The sequence below is a fragment of the Ursus americanus genome, chromosome 9 (genome assembly GCF_024610735.1).
Source record: "Ursus americanus isolate L20-20 chromosome 9, mUrsAme1.1.p, whole genome shotgun sequence".
Taxonomy (NCBI): Eukaryota; Metazoa; Chordata; class Mammalia; order Carnivora; family Ursidae; genus Ursus; species Ursus americanus.
This window is the reverse complement of record NC_142135.1, coordinates 454,957-465,994: the sequence shown is the minus strand read 5'-3', so window position 1 is coordinate 465,994 and position 11,038 is coordinate 454,957. Positions and strand designations below refer to the sequence as shown.

The 11,038-nt window shown below is 61.3% G+C and overlaps 1 protein-coding gene and 1 long non-coding RNA gene across 2 annotated transcripts; one reads left to right on the top strand and one right to left on the bottom strand.

Moving 5' to 3' along the window:
* Positions 1 to 2,830: 2,830 nt before the first annotated feature.
* SLC39A4 (solute carrier family 39 member 4) lies at positions 2,831 to 7,250 on the bottom strand. Its single transcript, XM_045777372.2, has 12 exons — positions 7,071 to 7,250; positions 6,293 to 6,577; positions 5,604 to 5,799; positions 5,345 to 5,487; positions 5,084 to 5,255; positions 4,535 to 4,707; positions 4,234 to 4,371; positions 4,031 to 4,153; positions 3,817 to 3,871; positions 3,533 to 3,685; positions 3,239 to 3,426; positions 2,831 to 3,146 (listed from the first exon to the last, which is right to left on the bottom strand). Exons 1-12 carry the CDS (start codon positions 7,248 to 7,250, stop codon positions 3,018 to 3,020), a joined length of 1,935 nt encoding a protein of 644 aa, XP_045633328.2. The 3' UTR covers positions 2,831 to 3,017.
* A 27-nt stretch (positions 7,251 to 7,277) lies between these two features.
* On the top strand, positions 7,278 to 10,873 carry LOC123779357 (uncharacterized). Its single transcript, XR_006776183.2, has 2 exons — positions 7,278 to 7,361; positions 10,135 to 10,873. It is a non-coding gene; the product is annotated as an uncharacterized LOC123779357 (long non-coding RNA).
* The last annotated feature ends 165 nt before the right edge of the window (positions 10,874 to 11,038 follow it).

The window sequence follows — 11,038 nt, the reverse complement described above, 5'->3', positions numbered from 1 at the left end:
TCCGGGCGCCCGCGCCTGCGCAGCGCCGCGGGGGCGGTGGCGGCGGGAGGGGCGACAGCGACGCCTGGTGGCAGAGGGTGGCGGGGCGGCCTCGCGGCTCTGCTCCCAGGCTCTGCGTGCAGAGCCCCGAAATCCCGAGCTCGCTCGAAATCCAGCGCCCCGAACCTGGGCAACCGGCGGCGGGTGGGGAGCGGGGCGGTGGATGCGGGGCTCAGGGCCGGCGAGGCTGGGCTGGGGGCCCCCTCCCCCGCCCGGGCTGGGGTCCGCGGAGGGTCTCGGCCGCAGGAGGAGGCGCCGTTTCCCCTCCAAGCCGGCGTGGGCGAGGCGCCGTGCCGGGTGCTGGCGGGCGCCGGGAGGGAAAGGACGCTCCCGGCAAGGGCCGCTAGTGTGAAGGACCCGACGAGTCCAGGGTCGGCACAGTTTCCTGGAGAGCTGGCCTGAGGTCGCCGCGCCCCGCGGGGTTGAGGGTCATCCCTCTAGGACGTGAGGGCTCGCGATTTTGCCATTCTCGCCCTCTGCTTTCTCCCCAGGCCTAGCACAGCTGCCCACTTGGGAGACTGGACCCAGGACCGAGCACAGCTAACAGACCTCTCCTCGCTTGGCAGGGACTCGCCCTAGGTACCCTCGCACAGACCTGGGACCTAGAAATGGAATCATAAGAAGTAAAACAAGGGAGAAAGTGTAGTCACACCCAAGAAAATGGCATAAAAGTACTTGTTCCTGTTGCGTCCGTATCCGCCCACTTGCTCGTGTCAGCAACAAGGCTCCAAGTTTGGACCCTTGGGAGTGGTCAAAGGGATCACTGGATGCCCAGACAGGTGTGTGAGCCCTAAGCCACACCAAAGCCCTTTTAAGGTAAGAAAAACTGTAACCAGAACTATGAGAACGTGCTGGAGGAGACAGCAGGGACAGAGTGGGGGCCCCAGTCAGGACACTAACTCTTGGCGTCTCTTGTCAGATGGGTACAGTCATGGTGTGGGCATCATAGGGCGTCTGTGGTGATTGAAAAAATCAGTGCCTACAGAACTCTTGGACTGGAGCTTGGCACGTGGCAAAAACTCTAACAAATGAACATGAGCTCATCTGTGGGACAGAGGTGGTCGGTGCAGAGCGGGCTGGAGATACTGAAGGAGCACAGTCCTGGGGAGCACAGCAGTGGATAGGATGGTGGGAGAGGAGGTTGCAAGGTCAGCAGGGGGAACACAGAGGTGAACCTGCCTGGTGGGTCTACTCTCTCAATGCGAGATGAAGGTGGGAGCCTGTCAGCAGAGGTGGGGGCTTGAAGTTGCTGGGGAGGGACAGTGATGGGCAGGAAAATAGTCCAAAGCTGGGGGGAGGAGGTTGGGGAGTGCCGGTACATGCCCTGGCAACTCAGGCTTTCAGCTTCTCCCCCAGAAAGGCCTGGGCCTCTTCTGACTCTCCTCCTCTTCCTTGCCCCCCAAAAGCCAGTGTTCTCCCTCATATCCTGATGCTTGGGCCCTGCGGCTAGTGGACACTACAGTCCAGGCCATGCTCTTCATGTTCCCCTGGGGCAGCACCTTCCTTCTGTGCCAGGAGGCCATCTTTATGTGTTCAGTATTATAGACCAGCTTTAGGAGGGAGGTGGTAATTCTCATACCTCTCTCTTGTGGAGCTGGTGAAGCTTCTTGGAGAATCGCTACTTCTTGGAGTGGCTGGAGCAGCTGTCTACCTGTGTCAGGACAGGGAGCTCTCAGATATGGCCCTTCCTGCCCAATTTGCCACAGATTACTGGCATGCAGCACCCACCTCCCTCCAGTACAAGTGGACCCATAGAGCATAACATGGGACTGACTTCCATCCTCCCATTTTCGTGTCTGTGTATTGGGTAAATGACAGACTGAATCTGATATCCCCTGGACCCCTTCCTCTTTTTGCTCTTTCCTCCAACCTCCTTTCTGCTCCCTGGAGAGTGCATTTAATGGCTGGAGCTCCGGCAGCCATTTTGGACCATGAAGTGTGTTATGCATTGAATTGTGGCCCCCAAAAAGATATGTTGGAAACCTAACCCCCAGTACCTCAGAATGTGACTTTTATTTGGAAATAGGATCATTACAGATGGAATTAGTTAAGATGAGGGCATACTGGAGTAGGGTGAGCTGGTAATCCACTAGGACTGGTGTCCTCAAGAGAAGAAACACGTGAGAGAAGGTCATAAGACCAGAGGAAGACACTGGATTTATTCTGCTACAGGACACGGAACAGTTGGGCCCACCAGAAGCCAGTGAAATCTCATGTGACAAATTCTTCCTACAGAGCTGAGAAGGAACACAGCTTACTGACATCTTGATTTCAGACTTCTGCCTCTAGAACCGTGAGAAAATTAATTTTTGTCGCTTTAAGGTACCCAGTTTGTGGTGGGTTGTATGACAGCCCCAGGAGACTACAAGCGGACTCAGGATGACCACTTCTGGCAAGGACAGTGGAGCAGAGTCAGAAGAGGCCCAGGCCCCATGGACCATGGGCTGCCACACTCTGGTCTGACTAGCTGCAGGCCTATTTTTCACGAGAGAGTAATAAACCATCATCTGTGTGAGCACTGCTGGCTGTTTTGGTCTTTCTGTGATGAGCAAACAAGTCAGATTCCTGACTGGAGACCAGGTCCCACCTGCTACCTGCAGACCTGCCCAATGTCTGACTCCACTCCCTGGGCAGGGAAGCCACCGTGCAGAGGAACTGGAGCTGGCTGCCTGGAGGTTCCTTAACAGCGCCCCGCTCCTCATCGGAGCCCCAGGAGGAGGGAGAGGTATGCCCCACCTCTCTGCCTTTCTTGGTGGGAGACAGTTCCCTGACAGCAAGAGCACAGCTGGGCTCCAAGGACAAGAATGTCTTTATTGAAGCAGGATGCTGGGGCATGCAGGAGGGAGACTCTCAGAGGCCTGGGGCTCTCTGGGTTCCCAGGCACAGGTTCCACACTGGCTGGCGGGTGCAAGGGGCTGAGACAGCCCAGGGCCAGCAGCCAGCGGCCAGGGCCTGAGAGCGGGACCGGGGGGGGGGCATCAGAGCGTGATGTTGTCCTCATACAGCGACAGCAGCAGCAGGACGGTCCAGCCGCCCAGCAGGCCCATGTTGTGCAGCAGGAAGAGGAGCCATGGCCGCTGGTCCCGCACGTGCAGCATGGCCGGGAGCTGAGGAAGAGGTAGGCACTGGGTCAGTAGCCCGCTCAGAGGCCCTGCTCAGCCCACCCCCAGGGCAGCCGAGCCCTGCCCTCCGCCCTGACCATGTCGCAGAGCGCCACGTAGAGGAAGAGGCCGGTGGCCACCGCCAGGATCCAGGCCTCGCTGTCCTCGCCGACGTCGACAGCGAGCGCCACGTAGAGGCCGGCGAAGGCCGTCAGCGCGGAAGCCAAGTTCAGCAGCAACGCCCGGCGCACCGACAGCCCCGCGTGCAGCAGCGCGGCGAAATCCCCTGGGGCGGGTGGGGCGGGGTCAGGCCGAGCGCCCCGCCCACGCCCAGGCAGGCCCCGCCCCCATCCCGGCAGTCCCTGCGTCGGGCCCCGGCCCGCGCCGCTCACCCAGCTCGTGAGGCACCTCGTGGCAGAACACGGCCAGCGAGGTGGCCAGCCCGGTCTTCCAGGAGGACGCGAAGGCGGCGCCCACGGCCAGCCCGTCGGCGAAGTTGTGCAGGGCGTCGCCCAGCGTGATCACGTATGGCAGCAGCCTCAGTTCTGCGGGCGCGGTGGACGAGGGTCGGCCCGGTCTTGTCCCCCACCTCGGCGCCCCCCGGCCCCCGGCCCGCGCTTGTGTTCCGCACCTAACCCGTGGCCCCTAATCGTCTGGGGCCTCCCTCAAGGCTCACCTGGGCTCAGTCTCCGGGGCTCCGAGCTCAGCAGCTCCGGGCTCTCCTCCGCCACCTGGAGGGGGGGTCCACGTGGATGAGCCCCTGGGCAGGGAGCTGAGGAGGGGCGAGGAGGGGCTGGGTCCCCTGACCAGCATCAGAGGCCAGGGACAAAAGCCCTGGGGTGGGAGCGGTGGGCAGGAAGGGGTCCTTGGGGCGGGGAGCGGAAGCTCACCAGGTCCGTGCGTGAGCTTTCGTGGGGCGGCTTAGGCAGCCGGAGCTCACTAGGCGCCAGCTGCAGGGACACTCCGTGGCTGTGGCCGCCGTGGCTGTGGCTGCAGGGCCCATCCTTGGAGTCCTGTGGGGACAATGGCTCAAGGCCTGCCACGCCTCCAGGCCTCTGTCCCATCCATGCACCACATCCAGCCCCCACCTGACCTCTGGGTCCAGGGGCAGCAAGAGATTAAAGAGGTTCTCAAACAGGAAGAAGATGTAGAGGCCACCCAACATGGCCACGAGGCGCCAGGTGGTCTGTGGGCCAAGGCCCTCCCCGCTGTGGGTGTGCAGCCCCAGCACCTGGGGGGAGAAGGGGGCTGAGAAGGGTGCCGTAAGGCCTCCCCCCACCCTTTCATCCCCCCTCCCCCTGGGGCCAGGAAGAGAGGTTAGGGGGACAGGAAGGGCTCCAGGAGGATGGGCGTGGAAGGACTGGGCAGGGGAGTTCCTGGCTGGGGAGGCTGACTTTGGGTGTCAAGTGTAGGACGGCATCGCCCGTGAGCGCGCCCACGGCCATGCTCAAGAAGGTCTGGATGATATAGTGGGAGGCAGCGCTGCAGCTGGCACAGCTCAGAAGCAGGAGGCCGAAAATCGCAGAGAGGCAGATGAGTCCCGTGGCTAGGGAGCCGTACAGGTACCCTGGGGAGGAAGCCAGTGGTGAGCTGAGATGAGTGCCTCTCTTTCAACCTCAGTCCCCTACCCCTGCTTCCCAGGGGTGGGTGTCCAGGTGGGATCCAGGAGTGAGCAGAGGCTCACCAGGGACGCAGGTGGCCAGGTTTGGGCCAGACCTCTGCTTATGCTAACCCTTAAAGCCCCACCCCTTCCCACCTGGGCCCCCCATTTCCCTGCGACCCCTCTACTCCCATGCCACTTTCCCTTGCCAGCCCTGGTCCAGCCTTCCCCACCCCTGCCCTGGCCCAGTGGCCACTCTCTCCTCCCTGTGAGGTCCCACCTCTGTGCCACCAGCACCCATGGGCACGGCCAGGCAGGCACTACTGGGGAGGCAGGCACTCACTCTCCGCCTGGCTGAGCTGGTCCTGGGTGGGAGGACTGGGCTGGGGGCTGCAGGCCCCACTCAGTTGCTGCTGGAGCAGAGCAGGGCTCAGTTGGACCCACGACTCTGGAGTCACCCCGGCCTGCTCAGACAGCCCATACACGGCCATTACTTCGCTGGCACTCAGGCATACCTGGGGGGTGGCAGCACAGGGGGTCAGGGACCTGAGCAGATCCATGGGACCCCACCTCTCCCCAGGACTATGGTGCAGGGGCTGCTCACTGTGTCCCACAGGCTGGAGCTGCTGTTAGGAGTCGCAAGGGGCACAGGGCCCTGGCGGTTGGCCCCGTCTCTCAGATGACCGTGGTCACTGTGCATCTCAGCCACTCTGCCTACCCCCAGGCGCTGCATCAAGGCCTCCAGCTCTGACAGGGACGACAGAATCACAAAGTCTTTAGGGGCTCCAGGCCTGCCTTCCCCAGGGACATGGAGGCTGGGGACTCAGGGCACTGCCCACTCTCTGACCCAAGCGAGGCCTCACCAGCCAGTGTGATGTTGGGAGTCTCGCCGCTGTGCTGCCGGAACACAAAGTCTACAAAGTACTGGGGGGTCGGCAGGGCACTGAAACAGGACCCACTGCTGACATGGTCCAACAGGGCGGCCAGTACGGGGCCAGGGCTGCTGGGAGCTCCTGCCCCTTCTGTCTCCTCCAGCAGCTGAGGCAGGTCCACACAGGCCTGGGGGAGGAGCCAGGGCTCAGCCGTGCCGGCAGTGTGGCCTTCCTGGCCTCTAGCTCTGCCATCACCCCTCGTGTCCCCTGAGTGCCACCGACCCCAAGATCTGCCCTAAACTAGCCCCAGACCAGCCTTCTCAGAACACCACCACCTGTATACCTGTCAGCTTTAAGACCCGCACTGGGCTGACCCCTCCCTGTGGCCCAGGTTTCTTCTCAGCCCCTGTTTGATGAACCCCCCCCCCCCCGGGGCTCCCCAAGTCCCTGCCCTGAGTGGTGACGGACATCCATTCGTGATCCCTCAGCCTAGTCCTGCTTCCCAAGTCCATCCCCAGACTCCCCAAGGTATCCCGGGAGGCTTCAAGGGATGTCCTGCCCACTGCAGCCAGGCCCAGCCCGCTAAGTGGTCTCCCTTTCCCGCCGATCCCTTTAGACCCTTCCCGCCGATCCCTTTAGACCCTTCCCACCTACTCCTGGCCAGCCTACCCGGCCCTCACCTCCTCTGCAGCGGGCCCGCCAGCAGCCTGGGCCTGAATCCTTTGCAGCAGCCTGCTCAGGCCTGGGGTCAGGGCCTTGGGGCCCTCCAACAGGGCCAAGAGATGGTCGGCGCGAGTGGCCCAGCGGCCAGCCCGGACATCTGTGCATGTGCCCTCGGGGTCACTGAGGTAGAGGGCAGCAGCAGCACTGAGGCGGGCGATGTGTCTGCGCTCTAGGACTGGCCCCCCAGGGAGCCCTGGCTTCTCGGGCCTGCCCAGGGCCAGGGCATCATCCACAGACAGGCACTGTGGGCAGGGGTCAGGTGCCTACAGTCAGGAAGCTGCCCACTTCCCTGCGGGGTCCACACACACCAGTCCCGCCCTCCCCCTCTCTCACCCACCCCTGCATCATCACTCTTTTACACGCTCCCATCGCCGCCAACCACCCCCCATTACACGCGTGCACATGCACACACAGAAGGCTCGGGCCCGTGGTCCCTCCATCCCCGGGCGGCTTCTTCCTGGAACCACTGCCAATCTGATGGCCTGGGGGCTGACGGGGGAGGCTGCCCTGAGATCCTGGAGCTGTCTGTACCCAGCACAGCCTCCGACCCTGGCAGTGCAGGCCTGTCTGAACTCAAATCAGAGGAGAGTGGGCTCAGGCCTACAAGTAGGGCCTGGATGCCTGGCCACCCAGCCTCACCTTGACCCGCCTCCTGGAGTTTGCCCAGAGCCCTTTGCTTCCAGCCCTGGGGTGGAGCGGGCCTGGGCTGGGGGACCCATCGGGTGGGGCAGTTACCTTTCCACACGGCCCGTTGGCGCAGTGCACACGGTCCGCCAGTGTATTTAACAGGCTGCCCAGCGCCACCCGGTCCAGAGCACCCTCGCCCGAGGACAGCAGGGTCAGCAGACGGGGAGGCTGAGCTGCCATCGCGGCCACCAGCAGCAGCCCCAGCTTGAGTCGGACCAGGACCGACATGCTGAGCCCCCCCACCGCACGCACTCTGTGCTCTGGGGAGGCCGTGCAGGCAGCCTAGGGCCAGACTGGGGCTGGGCTCTGACCCGCCCGCATGCACAGGACCTCTCCCAGGTATTTCCCGCAGGGCTCTGTGATTGGCTGCCTGCGGCACCTCAGGTTAACCATTCCAGCAGCAGATCCTCCCCGGGGCTGGAGCCGCTGCCTGTGGGGTGGAGGACTGGGCCCCTTCTCCTGCAGGGCCCCTTGGGCATCCGCGAGCTCGTCTGTGGCTCCCTAGAGATGCTGGGGCGGGCCGCCGCCTCCACTCCCGAGGGGGGACCCTCTCTCTAGGGCTGCTGCTAACAAGGGGGCCTGGGGCAGGGGTGCAGGGATACCACCCTAGCGCCACAAGGCCCCGTCCCCAGCGTTTCGCCTCGTAGGCCCTGAACACACCCCTGTCCCACCCCTCCCAGCCCCTTCCCTGCTTGGCTTCCTTGGCTCAGGCAGCGTAGACATCTGCACCCCACCCCTAGCCTTTGAGGCCCCAGTTGGGGGTGGGGAGGGGGCCCTCTCCTCCCAGGCGGGCTGTGTTGTCCCGCGTTGGGGGCTGGATTCTGAGGAAGCTGATAAGGTGCTTCCTGAGTTACACTCCCCTTCCCAAAACCTCCAGGGAAGATTCCTGAGGAAATGGACAAAGCCCCACAGGACAGATGGGGAACCTGGGCCCTCTGCTTGTGGCCACTGGGCAAGGTCTCTCATTATCTGGGTAGGAGGAAGTGGGGCAGGAGCCCAAGGTTGAGGCCCAAGAGCTTGAGGGAGGGCTGTGACTCCCAGCTCTGCACCTGCCCCTCCCTGTTGGCTCCCTCTCTGGCCTTTGGACCCCAGGGCTTATCTCTGCTTAGTTGGCAGTGCCGCGGGGGAGGGACCGGCCTCTCCTGGAGGGAGTGTGTGGGCGTCCCCACCCTGAGCCCTGTGAGGTGTGGCTGGGTGGGAGAGAAGCTCCAGGGCCACTGGGAGCCTAGACCTGAGGACTCTGTCCCCGGAGTCCTTGGTGCCCAGGGCAGGGCATCATGCTGAGCAGTGTCCTGGGTCTGAGGTCACCACACCCGCACACGTGCTAGACGGCGCCACAGCCGGACTGCTCGGCAGTCTGCTTTCCCTGGGTCCTAAGAGGGAGCTGGACCAGAAGAGGAGATAGGAACAGCCTGCCAGGGATTTAGAGGATTCTTGGAGCTCTGAGTCAACAAGGAGGGAAGCTGGAGAGATTCAGGCCAGTTCTAGGCCCACTGGCCTCTTTCCTACCGCACTTTACCCGGACCACTAGGCTGGCTGGAGCGGGACTCTGGGACCTGGCTGCTGCCTCAGGCCACCCGCTGCCCAACCTATTAGCTTCTGGGCAAAGATCTGAGCCTTCCTAGGTCCCTGGGCCAAGTCGCAGAACTGCCTGACCCCTTGAGGGCCTGGCAGGTGGCTTGCACTCCCCTCGGCAGTCCCTTTGACCTCAGTAACCTCCGGGCTGGCCCACATTCCTTTGCTTCCTGTCCCCTGACCTCTCCCAGCAGATGCCTTGCTTCCCAGCCCAGAGCAGCCGGAGAGCAGGTCCCCAGCTCCCCTACACATCTGACTGCCCCCTACCTGTTGCTGCACCCTCTCTTGTGTCCCAGGCCCCTCCTGCTTCATCCCATCATCCAACAAGCACTCTGCAGTCACTCCGGTCTCCAGACACACCCTCGTCCACAGCAGCATTATTCACCTCTGCGACACGACACCCCAAGTGTTCACCGAAGGATGAGTGGATGAACAAAGTGTGGTCTGTGCATACAATGGGATGTTATCCAGCCTTAAAAAGGCAGGAAATTTCTGGGCACCTGGCTGGCTCATCCGGCAGAGCCTGTAACTCTTGATCTCAGGGTCACGAATTCAAGCTCCATGTTGGGCACGGCACTTAAAAAAAAAGGGAAGGAAATTTTGACACACGCACAACATCGAGAAATACACCAACCACAAAAAGACAAATTCTGTATGATTCCACTTGTATGAGGCACCTAATCAAAACCTAGTAGGTAGGATGGAAAGTAGGGTGGTAGTTGCCAGGGGCGGGGGGGGGGGTAGTGTTTACTGGGGACAGTTCTGTTTGGGGGGATGGAAAGAGCCCTGGAGTGGACGTGGTGGTGGCTGTGTGGCATTGTTCATGTACTTAACGCCACCGAGCTTTAACGTGGCTGAAACAGCTGGGGCGCCCGGCCAGCTCCGATGGTGCAGACTGTGACTCTTGATCTCAGGGTTGCGAGTTCAAGTTCCATGTGAGGTGTAGAGGTTACTTAAAATCTTCAAGAAAGATGTTTATCTTTTTTTAAAGTTTAAAAAAGTTTAAAAAAAAATGTTTATTTTTTTTAAAGATTTTATTATTTATTTGACGGAGAGAGAGAGCACAAGCAGGGGAAGGGGCAGAGGGAGAGGGCAAACCAGGCTGTCTACCGAGCAGGGAGCCCAAAGTGGGGCTCAATCCCAGGACCCCAAGATCATGACCGGAGCCAAAGGCAGATGCTTAACGCGCTGAGCCACCCAGGCGCCCCAAAAAGGTGTTTAAAATGGCAAATTTTACATTACATTATAATTTAAAAAAAAAAGGACCAAAACAACCCTCCCTGCTCCTTCAGTTGCCATTGACAGCAGGATTTGGGGTCTCTGGTACTGGCCGTCTCTTCCAGGCTCTCTGGAAGCCCCCCTTCCTTGCCTCCAATCTTGTCAAGGTCCCCAAGAGCTCCACAGGCCACACTCTGTGGAGCTCTTCCTCATCTCAGCCTGCCCTGGACCCACTTGCCTCGGGCCTCTCTGGGTTTCCTGAGCCTTACCCACCCCTTCTTTTGCTCCTCTGCTGGTTTTTCTATTCCCGACCTGCAAGTGTAATGGTGCCGTTCTTGGGCCTCTTGGATACAATTCCTGGAACCTGTGACGGCAGTTTCTTGCCCTGGAGATGCCAAGCCTTCGTCTTTGCTTCAGAACTCCTGCCTCGGATGTCCAGCCACCGGCATGACGACTCCCCTTGACCATCTGGCACAACCCAGCCTATGTGAACAACTCTGGCCGCTCCCTCAGAGCCAGTTCCCTGCAGGCGTCCACACCTCCTCCAGCCGGCTGTTCTGGCCTTTCTGGGGCTAGGCCGGGGTATTTGTTGCCCAGTGCATTCAGCCCAGGGGCAAACACCGTGGGGCAACACACAGCACAGTCCACACCCAGAACCCCAGGGCCCCCCTTTGCCCTGCCGCTGATCTTGCCCCACGCCCCCACCAGTCGCCTGTGTCTGCTGTCTTTCCCTAGTAAGACCGAAGGGACATGCATGCCTCTGCTCTGAGGCGCCTGCTGGCATCCAGGGCTCCAGGGCCAATCCCAAGGCCTCACCTGGCCTCCCTACTCCTCTCTTCCTTGCCTGCTCTGCTGTCCTTGACAACCCTGTGTGAAACGGCCCCTCCCCACAGGCAGCCTCCAGCCTTACCACCATCTGAAATACCCCATGCCTGATTTCAATGCCACAGACATCTAGAAACGCTACAGGGAAAGGAGTGCTGTGACTGAGCTCCAGCAGGTCCCTCATCCCATGCCGTGGTTGCTAAGATGGGAAACAATGCATCTTGGAATCTGGAGCCTTGGTCTTGTGGTTTGTCGTTGTCTGCGCCTGAGGACATGGACCGATGTGACCTGCGGGTGGGGTTTGCCTGCAGAGCTGAGAGCACCTGGCCCCACCGCAGGTGCGGCAAATGCTAGTAAATGAACTAGCTTTGGCCTCACCTGCAGACTGCTGCTTCCCC